This window comes from Eleginops maclovinus, chromosome 18 (genome assembly GCF_036324505.1).
Source record: "Eleginops maclovinus isolate JMC-PN-2008 ecotype Puerto Natales chromosome 18, JC_Emac_rtc_rv5, whole genome shotgun sequence".
Lineage (NCBI taxonomy): Eukaryota > Metazoa > Chordata > Actinopteri > Perciformes > Eleginopidae > Eleginops > Eleginops maclovinus.
The window spans coordinates 22,795,130-22,811,261 of NC_086366.1; the positions used below are offsets into that span (position 1 = coordinate 22,795,130).

General features: G+C 40.0%; 1 protein-coding gene across 2 annotated transcripts in view; it reads left to right on the forward strand.

Annotated features, from left to right (window-relative positions):
- The window catches only part of brip1 (BRCA1 interacting helicase 1), a 79,875-nt gene that overhangs the window by 24,304 nt on the left and 39,439 nt on the right, over positions 1-16,132 (forward strand). For both annotated transcript variants that reach the window (XM_063907906.1, XM_063907907.1), the window contains exons 15-16: positions 10,804-10,963; positions 11,138-11,259. In XM_063907906.1, coding sequence (XP_063763976.1) covers positions 10,804-10,963; positions 11,138-11,259 — 282 coding nt within the window. The remainder of the gene's footprint in view (positions 1-10,803; positions 10,964-11,137; positions 11,260-16,132) is intronic.

Genomic DNA, 16,132 nt, shown 5'->3' on the forward strand with positions numbered 1-16,132 from the left:
TTGTCCACATTGCACATGTGACCTGTAACTTTGATCAGTTAGCAATGTTTGTCAATGGGCTAACATACTGCTGACTTATTTACAAATGGAGTGCGAAGTCATTAAGAAAAAAAACCTGTTTTTAAAGATATTTTTGTGCAGGACGGAGCCTTTATTTGAGATGCAGCGTTGAAAGGGGGAGACATTGCCTAAATGTTTGGCGGGCTCGGGAGTCTAAGCCGCTTACTTGGCAGCGGACACTGCTTATGGACCGCCAGCTCCAACCACTGAGCCATCCGGCGGCCCAAATAACACACTTTTTTAACCCATTGTCAGCATCGGATTATGAAACTATATCTAAACTAAAAATGCCCCTCCTCTCCCAATTTTTATTTGGATTGATTAGATTATAGGTTATTTTTTAAACAAGCCTTAAATGTTTTGTTTAGCCCAATATTTAATCACCACCTTTATAAAATATACAGACACAAGCTTTTAAGTTGTGGAAATCTTCGGTTTTTGAAAGTTCTCTATAATTGTTAGTGGGATAGAGAATAAATAAAGTTGGAAAGTGGAAATTAGCTAAAAAAATGATCTCTTCTGTCTGAGATAAACGTTTATGCATAGTCCCTGTGAAATAAAGACATAATAAAAGTTGTAGCTTTATCCAGTAATTCACAGGAAAACAGGAAAGAGTAGAGAAATCTGAAAAATGTGATATTATTAATGAACCACACATGGTTTCCAATATATGAATGTGGTTAATCTCAATTGATTGATTTACATTTTTGTCAGCAGTGTTCAGAAGAAAGTCATTGTCTGCTTGTCAGCAACGCCTGATGACATAGTCTTTAAGGATTTTGAAGTTCCTAATGGCCTCTCTTGCTATTAAGAACATTGTATCACAGAGACCAGGTGTCGATAACAAACTGTTTTGCTGTGATAATGGAGTCTCTTGTAAACGGAACACATAATTTTCCAACAAATGGCGGACCTTCACCGTTGTGTTTTTGCCCTTGGCAAGTATAGTTTTTGCCTTTGGCATATTTGTGTGGTTTGTGTTCAACTTGTATTTCCACGTGTCACATTCAGTGATCATTGGTCTGATTCCATTTCCCTCTTTCCCTCTGTCCTTGTTTCCTTGCTATCCAGTTGCATTTCTGATGAATCCAAACAGTGAGGGGAAGCTAAGACTCAAGTTGTTTTCTCATTTTACCTTCCCTTTTTGTCAGCCTGTGCTGCGAGCCGAGGAGCAACTATGAGCTGTGGGATGTTTTTTTATTATTGATAGCCATGTAGGAGTCTCCTATCTCTCTCTCTATGCTGAGGCATTAATATTTAATCTGCAGTCAGCTCTTAAAGATGAGGAGATATGAAGGGCTGGGGTATTAATTGGGGCCCGTGGAGGCCTTGTTGGTGCCGCTGAGTCCCGTCTTCCCTCTGGTGTGTGTGTGTGTCACAGAGTACAGGTCATCTTCAGACATCTCTGTTCAGTGTGTCGTCTAAGTGATGACTATCAGTAGTGGTGTAGCGGACTGCAGTTGATCTGTGAGCCATGCAGATCTCCCCCACGGTTTAATTACACAGCCATCATCACTGTGTGAAGGAAAGTTCTGCTGCCGATCGGAGGCGCAGGTAAATCATAATCAAAATGATTCTGAATAAAGTATTTTGGTGCTGCATAGATATCCCGGTCTACACATCGTATTCTAAATACTTAATGAAATATCTTTGTTTGTTACAGATCAAATCACAAAACACGTTTGTCTCATTGGGCTTTACAGACTACAATAAAAATAATGACAATGTAAAAAAACTATTACAGCAACATGAAAAGACAAGACAGTGTGTGAAATACAACTAAAACAGCATGAAATAAGATGCAAAAAAAGACAATAAAATTACATAAATCCATAAAATAAATTACCATAAAATAAATGCCAGCTTCAACTAAATACTTTGTTAAAAATGTAGGTCTGCAACGCACTCATTAAAGGTTTGGACCCTCTCTGATGAGAACAGGAAGTTGGTTCCCCAGGAAGGGAACTTGGTAACCGAACGCTCTGACTCCTGATCTGGTTTTTGCACCACTCACAACAGGATCATTTTAAATGATGATGGGAATAATGACGCAAAAACCATCAGACCCTCCATCAATGTGAACCCTTTCGCAATAGCAATATTTGGCAAGATTATATAAATGGATTATTTTTTCCTAATTATGTAGCCCTAAATATTGTCATGATGCGTTAGAATGGAAGTTTAAAGGTTAGAAGATTAAAGAAAGTGCGATATGTATAAAATAGGGAATTACGACCGGTTTAACTGCCTTACGCTAGCTCTTACTAGCTTAAAATACAGAACTAAAACAATTAAGACATTGATTTTTAAGAAGTCTAAGTATACATTTTAAATAAATATGCCAAAAATGTATTTCCTAATAATTTGAGTTGTATGTTTTCATGCAAATAAACACTGGATGTAATAATAACAAGGCAAAATGATATCAGGAATTTTTCAAGATATATTGTGGTTTATTTATTTTGAATACAGTTAAAAGGGAAAAATAGAAGGCATGACATGCGTTCTAATCGAAACCCAGGCCCCCCCAGTAAGGGCTTAATCCTTAGTACAATGGCTGCCAACTCTACCAGCTGAGCTTTCCAGGGGCCCTTTATAAGCATTCTTGATTGGTTTACCTTGACTTTAATGCTTGGGAAGTTATTTTTTGCCTTCAACAGCAGATTTTTGTTTGTTTTTGCTTTTACGAAAAACAATCCTGGCCGTGACGCTAAAACGAGATACGATCTGAACCCCGAGTCTGAGATTTGTTACTATCAGCCTTACACACAACTGGATCAGGGATAAAAAGAGCACTGACGAACAGGCCTGCTGGGTCAAAGAGTTTTACCCCTCTGCCCTCACTCACTCACTCACTCACTCACTCACTCACTCACTCACTCACTCACACACTCACACACTCACTCACTCACTCACTCACTCACTCACTCACTCACTCACTCACTCACTCACTCACTCACTCACTCACTCACTCACTCACTCACTCACTCACTCACTCACTCACACACACACACACACACACACACACACACACACACACACAGTCAAAAGAACCCCCTTGTAAGATGCATTGGCACCAATTAGTCCAATATATCTTTTAATAGCAGGTAGAATGAGAACACAAGCAGTAAAATGAGTAATTGAATCTATCTTAATCGCTGTCAACAATGCCTCATCGGGTCGTTGTTGCGAAATTAGCTGTAACTAATGTTGTCATTTCCCAGCAAAGCGTTGTCGCACTGCGATCAAATGAGTTCAAAGAAGAATGTTGCGTATTAGCACACAGCTCAATACATTTTCTTTTTTAAGAAACAGACACACAAAGTATGCCTTTAATCACCGTCACACGCACACACTTTCCCAGAGAGCCTGCACCAGTGCTGTGGTTTTGTAGCACTTTAGCCTCAACAGCCCCCCAGTTAATGCCCATTAAAACCACAGCGGGCCCTGCTGTCTGGTCCAAGCCGCCAAAAGAAAGGGCCCGTCGCTCCACTGGATAAGGGGACTCATAGTTAAAAAAAAAAGAAGCAGGGTTTTGCAGAGGTGAAAAGAAGTCGGGGAATACAAGATGCTTTTAAAGGAGGATGAGACGAGGGCCATTAGGTGATGTCGCCTCGCTGTCTGTGTGAAGACGCACCCAGCGCTGGCGCCTGGGCTCCGCTGAGCGTGTGTCAAAGTCAAATCAGACTGCAGGGCGAACACCCGCCAGCACACACTCCGCTCTTAGGGATCCGAAGCACCAATCACAACGCTCCATACGTAGTGGCATCTCAAAGGGAGGCTGTTTCTGTCTCTGTTTGGGAGCATATTAGATTCACGGGTCAATTTGCCCAGTGTAGCATATCCCTGCTGATTCTTTTTAGAGCTGAGGTGATGTTTTATTTGAGTTTTTACAGTGGAAACTTCAGGATTACTGCTGTGTGACTAGGATGGTGCTTTTTTTTTGCGGGGGGGGGGGGTTTAGAGTTTCAGGCTTAGCAGGTCAAATGTAGCCTCAGACATCTCCCTGCTTTGATACCTCTTTTAACCAGACTTCAGAGCGTTACACGTGTAATTAAACGTAATGTGGAAACTTTAGAGATGAGTGGATTTATTAGAATGAATTTACGGCTGCCGCAATTGATCAGTTGGTTATAAGTCACTTAACTATTTATTACATTTGTTTTATTATTCTTATCTCCGATTCCTAGGTCAAAGATGTGGTTGGAAAATGCTTGTTCTCCGAACCAAAAACATATAATTGCCATCCAAAATCAAAAAAAAAGTAGAATGAACTGCAATTGCTCAAATTTCTGACACTACGACCAACCTTTGATGTTTATGTGATACATAACCCTAAATGATTAATCAGTTTTTAATATAAAAAACAACTATTTGAGTGTTTTTGGAGCTTGTGCGAAAATTTGCTTGGGGAAAAACTGTTGGAGGATGTCATACTGAAACGTAAAACATATTTTAAGGATAGTCTTTTTGTTGTGATATTCTATATTTTTCTTTTTGTCAAACATTCTAATGAAAATTATACATAGGCTGTCAGATTGGTGATATGTTGTCAGAACAAACTGGATTTTGTTTCAAAGTTTCAATGACTTTGATTGACATCCTATCAAATTTTACCAAGTTAATACAGTGGGGCAAAAAAGTATTTAGTCAGCCACCAATTGTGCAAGTTCTCCCATTTAAAAAGATGAGAGAGGCCTGTAATTGTTATCATAGGTATACCTCAACTATGAGAGACAGAATGAGAAAAGAAAATCCAGGAAATCACATTGTAGGATTTTTAATGAATTTATTTTCAAATTATTGTAGAAAATAAGTATTTGGTCAATAACAAAAGTTCATCTCAATACTTTGTTGTATACCCTTTGTTGGCAATGACAGAGGTCAAAGGTTTTCTGTAAGTCTTCACAAGGTTTTCACACACTGTTGCTGGTATTTTGGCCCATTCCTCCATGCAGATCTCCTCTAAAGCAGTGATGTTTTGGGGCTGTCGCTGGGCAACACGGACTTTCAACTCCCTCCAAAGATTTTCTATGGGGTTGAGATCTGGAGACTGGCTAGGCCACTCCAGGACCTTGAAATGCTTCTTACGAAGCCACTCCTTCGTTGCCCTGGCGGTGTGTTTGGGATCATTGTCATGCTGAAAGACCCAGCCACGCTTCATCTTCAGTGCCCTTGCTGATGGAAGGAGGTTTTCACTCAAAATCTCACGATACATGGCCCCATTCATTCTTTCCTTTACACGGATCAGTCGTCCTGGTCCCTTTGCAGAAAAACAGCCCCAAAGCATGATGTTTCCACCCCCATGCTTCACAGTAGGTATGGTGTTCTTTGGATGCAACTCTGCATTCTTTCTCCTCCAAACACGACGAGTTGAGTTTTTACCAAAAAGTTCTATTTTGGTTTCATCTGACAATATGACATTCTCCCAATCCTCTTCTGGATCATCCAAATGCCCTCTAGCAAACTTCAGACGGGCCTGGACATGTACTGGCTTAAGCAGGGGGACACGTCTGGAACTGCAGGATTTAAGTCCCTGGCGGCGTAGTGTGTTACTGATGGTAGCCTTTGTTACTTTGGTCCCAGCTCTCTGCAGGTCATTCACTAGGTCCCCCCGTGTGGTTCTGGGATTTTTGCTCACCGTTCTTGTGATCATTTTGACCCCACGGGGTGAGATCTTGCGTGGAGCCCCAGATCGAGGGAGATTAGCAGTGGTCTTGTATATCTTCCAGTTTCTAATAATTGCTCCCACAGTTGATTTCTTCACACCAAGCTGCTTACCTATTGCAGATTCAGTTTTCCCAGCCTGGTGCAGGTCTACAATTTTGTCTCTGGTCTCCTTTGACAGCTCTTTGGTCTTAGCCATAGTGGAGTTTGGAGTATGACTGTTTGAGGTTGTGGACAGGTGTCTTTTATACTGATAACGAGTTCAAAAAGGTGCCATTAATACAGGTAACGAGTGGAGGACAGAGGAGCCTCTTAAAGAAGAAGTTACAGGTCTGTGAGAGCCAGAAATCTTGCTTGTTTGTAGGTGACCAAATACTTATTTTACCGAGGAATTTACCAATAAATTCTTTAAAAATCCTACAATGTGATTTCCTGGATTTGTTTTCTCATTCTGTCTCTCATAGTTGAGGTATACCTATGATAAAAATTACAGGCCTCTCTCATCTTTTTAAACGGGAGAACTTGCACAATTGGTGGCTGACTAAATACTTTTTTGCCCCACTGTACATGCTACACAATGTTTTGTAAAGGAAATATCGTTTTATACGCAAAATATAATAACACTGTATTTATATACTTATGTAATCATCCCATATGTATAAGAAATGACAATTTGCATATAATCAAATAGGGACAAGACAGGGAAATATAAAAAAATAGACCTCATAACTCTATCAGTTTACTTTTGTAGAGAGGAAAAGGAAGCCCTATAAGACAGCTTCTTCTGGAGGCAGTAGGTGGTGTGACTGCGGCGTTGTGCTCCCACCTGTGTGGCGGAGACGAGTGCAGCAGACGACAGGAGGAGAGTGGCAGGCCGGAGGTGGCAGGTGGCTTTTTGCCACTAGTCTTGGCGTGATGGTTGCTGTGATATTTTGGGGCTAAATAATTTACGGTGCAACAACACGTCTCCCCTCGCCACTGCGAAATGTGGCTCCTGGCTGCATGTTTCATTAATGCCGTCGCCTCGAAAGCCCCTCCATAATTCAGCAGGCACTAGAGGAGCTGTGATGTGTCGCCACACAGCTCACTGACACCGGGGACACGGAGAAGGAGAAGCCGGATGCAGGGGAGGTGAAAGATGGGGAGATAGTTACGAGGGATGAGAGGGGGACGTGTAAAAGTGCAAGGAAGACTACAGGTCATTGCTTCTATGTAGTTGTTGCGCCACATTGTCTCAATTGGCAGAAAGATCTGCCCCACTTAACCATGTCACTGGCAGCGGCTGAGCATAGCACCTACAATGCCTGGAAAAGCTGATGAATTATTCAAACCTTGTTGTGGCGTCTTATGTGCTAAATACCGCTCATTCCCACTTATGTTGCCTAGCTGTCCTTCCTTTTAAGAACTGGAGGGTACAGAATAAATTATCTTTCTAAATGACCACAAGACAATCAGAACAATAGTTTTAGTTTTCTGGAAAAGGCAATGTCTATCAGTCTTGCAAATTAAAGGTCGTGTTAAATTGGTACACAATTCCTATCCAATGAAATGACCTCCAACCCTGTATGAACATAACCGGAGTCAGAACTTTATTTATCTTGGGGGAAATTGGGTTTTTATGACAGTTTAAGTTAGAAATAACTGTCTTTAAAAAAAACAAAAAAACTTCTATTGTGATTTGGTTATTTTAAAGCGAGTTTGGAAGTCACACTGACACAAACCAGCGAACGCTAAAGTTGCGACTGGGTGGAGATTGAGATTCTTTTTCTGCTTTCCGACAACCAGGTAAATTGGAGAGAATATTCTTTATAATACACTTGTACACTTAACAGATCTTTTTCCTGGGGCATAAAAACGTTTTTACTTGCAGTCCCATCCTCATTGCCTGGCTCCCACGTTGCCCCCTGATACACTGACTATGGATTTGAACCTCATACAACCCCACTTCACTTTTTGGTCTTGAAGTTATACTAAGAGGTGTGTAGTTGAGCCTGCAGATTGACATTTTATAGCCTAGCCTGTCAGCTAAACACCCGGTCTCTGTCAGATGTTGTCCCTAAAATATTCATGAAGGAGCTCATGTCTATAATTTTTGTGTCTGTAATTTCTGTGTTGAGTGTCTAACACTTGCATGGCTGAAAGCCTTTGCTGAAGGTGCTGAAAATGCGTATGACTGCACAGTAAAACGCTCTAGTTCACACCCATGCAGTTCGACTTATCAGACCAGTCTTGTGCTGAACATGGCCTATATTAATGCTGACTGGGTAGTAAAGTAACACCTTGGTTGAACATAGTCTAATATGAATGGGTGAATGGTTCAAACCCAGTTGGAACCGGCTCTTGTACATATATTTCCTTTATGAATTTAATATGAGAATTAGTTTAACAGAAAAAGCGACCGGACACCAGGGTGTAAATTACTGTTGTTTTATTTTTGTGTGTCGATTGTTTTTAAAATGTGTATACCATTTTTAAATTTGTTCTTTAGTTATTCAATTACATTTTGGACCATTTATCTATCTGTAAGTGGTTGACCAATCACAACAGAGCCAGCCAGCTAACCAATCAGAGCAGACTGGGCTCTGCAGCACAGGCAGTATGAGAAAAAATAAAGAGCTTTTTGAACATTAAAGCATGGAGACATGTCACAGTAGAGTAACAAAATACAAATGAGCCTGAAAATGAGCACAATAGGGCCCCTTTAATGTGAAAAATCCAAGAAGTAAGCTGCCTTTCTAAAAAGAATAACCAAGTGAAAGCATGATTTGGTTAGTACAGTCAAATAAAGTAAAGATATGATAATGACTACCCTTTATTCTGTCTTTACCAACCCTGTTACATTTGATCAGCGAAAGGCTTTTTCGTTTATAGTCTTGGCCTCGTGGAATCGGCTCCTTTCCAAGTGCAGCCTGGCAGATAATGGCTGTTTTGTTTAGTAGTAGATCTGCCTAAAGTACATAAGATGAATTATTCATCTGCCTCTCAAGATTGCTCTGGAAAGCTATTCGAGGACAAACAGTTTACTGAGTTGAAGACGCACGTAAGGGGGTTCCTTGTCGATGTAACACTGCATATTTAGTGAATGTGCCATGTTTTATTGATGCAAACGTCCCGGGCTCACTTGCTTTAGGAGGCACCAACCTGACGAAAAGCTTCCCCATGCTTCATTTCACCACTATGAGGCAATCGCGCTGGCATGCAAGGAATTATCAACGCTCTCATACAGGCTTTCCCTGGCCGACTTTCTTGTTTTCCTCTGTACCTCACACAAGCAGCAGAGTAAATGTCGGTTCTGCTCTGGGCGGTGTCTTTGAGGAACACTGGAGCTGGCTGAGGCAGGTAAATAGAATCAGTGTTCTGTTGGGGACGAGACCTCAGTGAATACTCTCCACCTTCCCCCCATCTGTTGACTGCATCAGACTTTACAGCTTGACACTATTGGCCTGTGGAGAAGTTTTCTGCTGACTACAAGAAGAACTTCTCCTTGACCCTTCTAACACATTTCCGAGCCAGTGAAGCTGCTCTTTGATTTTGAAGCCATGCTTGTTCAAGGATATGATCTGCGCAACACAGACATGAGTGGGGCCAGGCTAGGATGAGGGCTTTTAGATCAATGTGCCTCCCTTGAGAGCTGCTGACTTTTTGCATTAACAATAGTACGGGAACAGTGATTTTATTACTAAGGGGGTCTAAAAGCTGTGTGGGGACACTGGACAAACATGGGTAGCTAAATGCTTCCTGTTCTTTGCTACAAGTTTTCAAAATTAAAGTGTCATGATGTTTGTGACGGAACAGAAATGTTTTCATTCGAATGACCTGGTATCTACATCGGGTACGTTACATCATAATGTTATTCTTTAATAGCTTTTTATGCAGGGAACAATAGAAATTGTTTGTTGGGTTGTTTTACGTGCCGATAAAACACAGTTGACACTTATACACTTGATACATCGCCTTAATGCATCCTGTGTAGAAGAAGACATTGTTTATTAATCACACAAGGGAGGTTTTCACTCTTAGTATAAACAATACACACAGTACATGCAAACAGGACCTATACACATAAGGCTCTGAATACACAGGCTCAAATACATGCTATTTATGGAAAGCTGCCATTTGTTTGGCAGTTGGAAGCAGTTGTGTTGTTAGTCCCATGCTCAGGGACACCTTGGTAGGAACCAGGAGAACTGACTAATAAATGAAATGTATATATCTCAATCTCTACATGTATTGGAGCCATTCCAGTATCTGTTGAATTCCAACACAGAAAAATTGTCTGTAGTTTATAGAATACAATAATAAAAAAAAAAGATATATCATTTAACTCAAAGACGTTCCTATAAATAATAAAACAAGAGAAAATGATGATGCTGAAGTGGTCTCTTCATTTTTTCTGCGGCTCTGTATATATGTATGTATATGTGTCTATTTCTGTCTTTTTTGGTACTGTACAAACTGAGCTAATGCTGCTCTAGACTCAGATGGAGGTCTCCTGGTGCTATTCTGCTAAAGTCATGCTAGCAGCGTTGTGCACTGAAACCTGAATACTGGGCTCATGATGCTGCTAGATTGAACCTAAAGGAGTCACCAAAGTTCTGTGAAGTATATTCACTGGATAAGAACACACAGTAACTACAGTTAACAGTCTGTGGATCACCCACAAAAGTAGAATCCATCCTCAGGGGTAACTTGAATGCACTATTTCAAGGCAATCCATCCAGTAGGATATATTACAGGATAGACCAAAGTGATGAATTGACATTACCTAGCATGATTACTCAGATTAATTGAAGATTTGCACTATTATACATAGTTTATATATATTATATATTTGCCACCTCATTTACTATGGCATACATAGAAGTAGATTTAAGTTTATATATTTGTAAGACAACTGCTTAACTATATTATCATCTATGGCCCCTTTTCACAAATTAGAGTTCTGCTCTAGTATCGTGCTGGTTTTAGTCTGGTTCGCAGTTGGTTCAACTTGCAAATCAAAACATTTTGGGGGCCGAAGCCTAAAAAAGCATCTGTATTTACACCATAATTCCTGTGATTTAAAAAAAAATGTAGATGCTTGACAAGCTGCGGGACCGATGGATCAACACAGGTGTCTGGGAGAAGCTTGAACAACGGAAAGCTGTGATCACAGAGCCCCGCGGCGGTGGCAAAGGGGATTTTGATGAACTCCTGCAGACGTACTACGATGCCATCAAGTACTGCGAGGAAAGAGGTGAGACCAGTTAACATCCTACTGACTTTTAGACCGGCTCATGGTGATGATCTGTTTTTAGTGCATGCGTGTTAAATCTGATCTCATAATTTAAAGTAGTCATTTCCCAGTTCTACTCTATACAACTTGTAATTGAACGTGTTTTATGTACTGAATGTGGTTTCTTTGTAATAGATGGTGCACTGCTAATCGCTGTCTGTAGAGGTAAAGTCAGTGAAGGACTAGACTTCACTGATGACAACGCCAGGGCTGTGGTCACCATTGGAATTCCCTTCCCAAACATCAAAGATCTCCAAGTAAGTAAAATCACAGCAGGATGCAGATATTCTGTACGGGGGGAGCAGGTGAAACAGTGGTCTTTGTTCCAAGCAGAGATAAAACAGCGTTCCTGCACTTCCTTTAAAAAAGCATTTGAAATAAGAGATCTAAAAATATGGCCTTAATTGGTACTAAAAAACTTAAACCCATGATGCAAAAGTTTGAAATTTGCAATGATGTGAGTAGCAAGATTTTATGAATGCATTTGTTAACGATGCATTGTAAAATCTAATCAAAAAAATGTTGGGGGAAAAGTATGGAGGGCAAAAGTCCAATGTTGGAAGGACAAATAATACATGGGTGAAAGAAAAGTTAAATAATGTTGTTTTTTCAAACAGAAGGTAAAACTGAAAAAGATTAAAGTTCAACACCACCAAATGGATTTCAAAGTAAAATAATTTGATTAAGAAGGTTCCAGCCGTTTAGAGTATTATCAGCTTTGACATGTTTCAGTAGCAACTGCTGCCTGAGCTTTTTTTAAACAGACACAGATCATCATAGTGTTAATAACTCACTCTGTACATGTGGATATTTGCAAACCACACTAAGGCTTACATTTTATAGGATGCTTTTTTGCTATCGTATAAAGTATGCAAGGGAAAGGGACACATTGTATATTATACAGACTTGGCGTGAAATATTACATTCACTCAGTTTTGGCCTTAGACCAGGACACTTTATCCAATAGTTTTATAAAGTAACTAGTTAAAAAAAGAACTGCTCCATATGACATGAAGGTCATTAATAACACTGTACAACATATCGCCTCTGGCTGTCAGAGAACTCACTGCTCCATAGCTTCTCTTTGTTTACTGGACTTCTAACATTCCCACTGTACATTTTACATTTATATTTAATTAATATTCAACTCCTTGCACTCAACTGTTTATATATGTTTTCCCTCTCTAATGCTGGCTTATTCCTATTTTTATTTTGAGATGTATATATATATTTTAGAATTGTTTATTTCTACTCTTTTAATTTGTAATTATGTGCAATGCCTGGTTTTGTTTTATGCTGCTGCAACGCAAAAAAAATTAAGAAAGTGCCTCTTATTTTATCTTATTTTTAGGAGACTTTAATAAATACGTAAAGAGCAAGAGTGCTTTAATTGGGACAAAGCCTCAACTCAATGTTTTCATCAGTTTATATATACGATTCACACTTAATCAACTTCTGTAGACCAAATTGGTGTCGACCAATCATGTCTGCTCTCTTAATCAATGCAAATGTTAATAAACGCTTACCATTTTTTTCGTCTCTAACAATATCCAAATCCATACCAAAGCCTCATCAGATAGCACTGAGTTTGGAAAAGACATTGCAGTACATGTCCGCCACTTCACTTTTTTCGGTCAACATTTTGAATACCATGAACACAAAAATATATCTCACAGACATCGATGCACACGCACAAAACCACACCAAATAAGAGCGTCTCCTTTTGGTGATCCGTAAAATAAAATCCCAAAGCGATGTTGCTGTGTGTGCCCTGTCCTTAGCAGATAAAGTTGACCTTTAAGTTTGACTGTCTCCCCGCCTCCCACCTCTCCTCCCCTTTACTCCTCCACATCCTGCTGTCAGGGCACGACGGAGCTTTCACTAACCTGTTCTGTCAGTGTGGCCAGACGTGTGGGTGATTGAAGCTTCCCAGACCCTTTCACCTTAGCCAAAGCTGTCAGTCTCCCCACTGTCAGCTCTCGGGGCATTTCTTCTTTTTTTTATGAGATGTGTTTTTTTTAAATGTTGTATTTTGTCATAGCACCGGTGTTGAGGTATATAGATGGTCATATAAGAGTTATTACCACGTATAGTTTGACCATAACAAATGTCTTTATTAGGATCCCAATTAGCACTAGCATGAGCATTGGCTACTTCTCCTAGGGTCTATATACAAGCAATCACTCACACATTTACACACTTTATCCAAGTGAACACAAAGATATAAAAGATAAAACAACTCATCTTATGTAATTAAGAATAAAGGAGAGAAATTAAAGAAAGAAATGTAGAGAAATGTATCTATTTTGCGCATTCACACCGGACGCAATGCGAAAATTGGCATCGCTTTAATCGTTCGAGTACCACTGCGCCTGTCGGCTTCGTTTACTCGCGCCATTCAAACAAGACGCACTGGCGAGGGGGCGGGGCTTATCTCCATGTAGATACTATGGTAGATTTCAACTACAAAAAATACAAATATTTTACCGGCCTGTAATTGTACGTTTAACAACCGAAATGCCGAAATAACAACACACTGATACCGGTTTGTAAAAAACATGAATTAATGCTTTGGCAAGACTGCAGACTAGCACTTAATGTGTGTTTTCTGAATGGAGATCGATCGATCAGGCTATGCTTAAATGTAGCTGCTCCGTCCACACTCACAACAACGTCATGGAGACATAACTAAAGCAGTGAATGTATTCGCCATGCCACAGATATGAGGAGCTGTGTGCTAACGGCTGATGTTTTGGTTTTCTGATTCGACATCAGTGACTGCAGGCTGAGATCCTCACCACTGATTGGCTAAGGCTGGAACACGTCACGTGGATTTGATGTTCGAGTTGAACAAAATTGAACTCTCGCGATTGATGCGACCCCCTTCAAACGCTTCATTAGTGCCTCGGGAGTGAATTTGCGTCTATCCGCGTCTTTACATTGACTTATCATGTAATCGCGACGCACCCAAAAATCGCATCACGTCGGTGTGTTTTTGTGCTTGATGGTGGCACTAAATTAAACATTTTGTAAAAGATATTTGTTTGTTTTGTTGCTTCACCATGCAAAGTCCATACAAAAAGTGTTACTCAATCAATATCCACTTAGGGGTCAATAGAAGGCAAAGCAACATCCTATCTCATGGACATAGCAGACCTTTTAAATGAAAGCTAAATTATCCTTAAAAATACATCTTGATTACTTTGTTTAGGGCGCAACTCAATATTTATTCTAATTCTATAGTATTCACTTAACTGTGTCATTTTCAGATATCAACATAACACATTTTGGGGTTCTTGTGTGCCATATATATCTTTTTCGTTTGTACCATAGAGCTGCACTGTTTCTGTAAAGTTTCATAGAACTACATTGTCCTGTTTTGTTTCAGTAAATCTTGAGCCTTTAAAAAAAAAAAGGAGCCATATATTTGTTACCCTGTTTGAACATTTAAATGTTTAATAAGAACCTGAACTATTTAAAACTTGATATACATGGGTTGAGCGGAGGACCAGGATGAGGATTGAAGAAGCCATCGCTTGATAGGGCCATGGTGGAACTGACCAAGAGTGAGGAGACTTTTCTAATGACGTAATCTGTTCCCCACATCACCAACCTTTGTGTTTGTGCTCAGCTCCTCGGGGAGTTTGATAACTCCTGCCACATCTTGTCATAATGTTGCTGGCTGTATTGGGTAGGCAGGCTGAAGATGGTTACTGCTGAAACTTTGACTTCTTACTGCTTTTTTTTATTCACAACTAAATCTGACGTCAGATATTTTTTTCATGCTCGATCCTTGATCACTGTTAAAATACTGCATTGTTTATAGATTCTAGACAATAATAACCACAACCAGCCCAACCTCACCAGGGCAACACTTCAATTGATCCAAAATCATGATTTAAAAAAAAGTGATAGGCACTGGGCACCATAAAGAGTGCAGGCATAGAGAGATCTTTGGTGCTTCATTTATTTTGTACTCAAGGAAATCATTATAGTCCCCTAACAGTTTGTCTTTTTTTTTGTGTCTGCTGCAGATTGTACTTTTGTATTAACAGGGAGGACACCTAATCTACCTTTTTATAAATCTTTCAAACACAGATTGACAACCTGTCATCTCTGAGTAGTAGAATCAGTAACCGGGAGCAAGGAAAACACCTCTGCAGTATTACTCAGTGTATTTGTCTTTGCATATAAGAAGCCGTTATTGACGACAACTGTTGTCTATACTGTATTTTATGATGTTGGTTCCTGTCAAGCTACAGCTAGTCAGAATATCTGCCCTGAAGTCTTTAAAACTTCTTAAACTAAATCCACTGATTTGATTTATTGGTCTTAAATTTAGATTTTGTTTTTACGGTTAAAATCATTTAAGCTGGACGACTTTATAGCTCACTTGACAGCGCTGGCAGAGGTCCTGGATTCCAATCTGACCCAGGGACGATTTACGATGTATTCTGGTCTGTCTGCCCTTTTTATCTGTCTCTCTAATAAAGGCACTAGTGGCCATGCAAACAAAACACAGATCAATCGAACCAATGAGTTCTGCATGGGAATAACAATAAGCCAATCGGAGCCATGGGCGGGACTAACACCTTTGTCAAGCTGTGAGCCATAGACACCTGTATCGCTCAAATTATATATTTTTTTCAGCTCTCCTCTATTTTAAAACCCTGGCAAATCCAGTTAGCATGGCTATTCATCCATTTGACGTTGAATTGCCGATTTAAGCTTTTATGGTCTCTAGTGAATGGTTGAGGAAAATTGGACCCTCTTCAAGGAAATCTTTGAGAGGGTAGACGATGTCTGACTGAAGATGGAAATGACCAGTCAAGGGTTGTCTGGCCTCAGTGGAGATTCAGTCATTATGCCTTTTTAAAGGCACAGTATTGAAATGTATTATTTTAGAGGTATACTATATATGTTATTATGTCACCAACAGACCATGCTTGTCACATTCTAGATCGTGGAGTCTTTTCTTTGATTCTTTAGCTTAAGCCTGGCTCAGTTCTCCTTTGTCTTCTCTCTAGTTGTCTTTTCCTCCTCCTGTTATCTCCTCTTCCAGTGACAGAGGCGGCGTGGCCCCTAGAGAAGCCCTGAAGGGGCTGTAAAGGTCTTTGAGCTAACCCCATT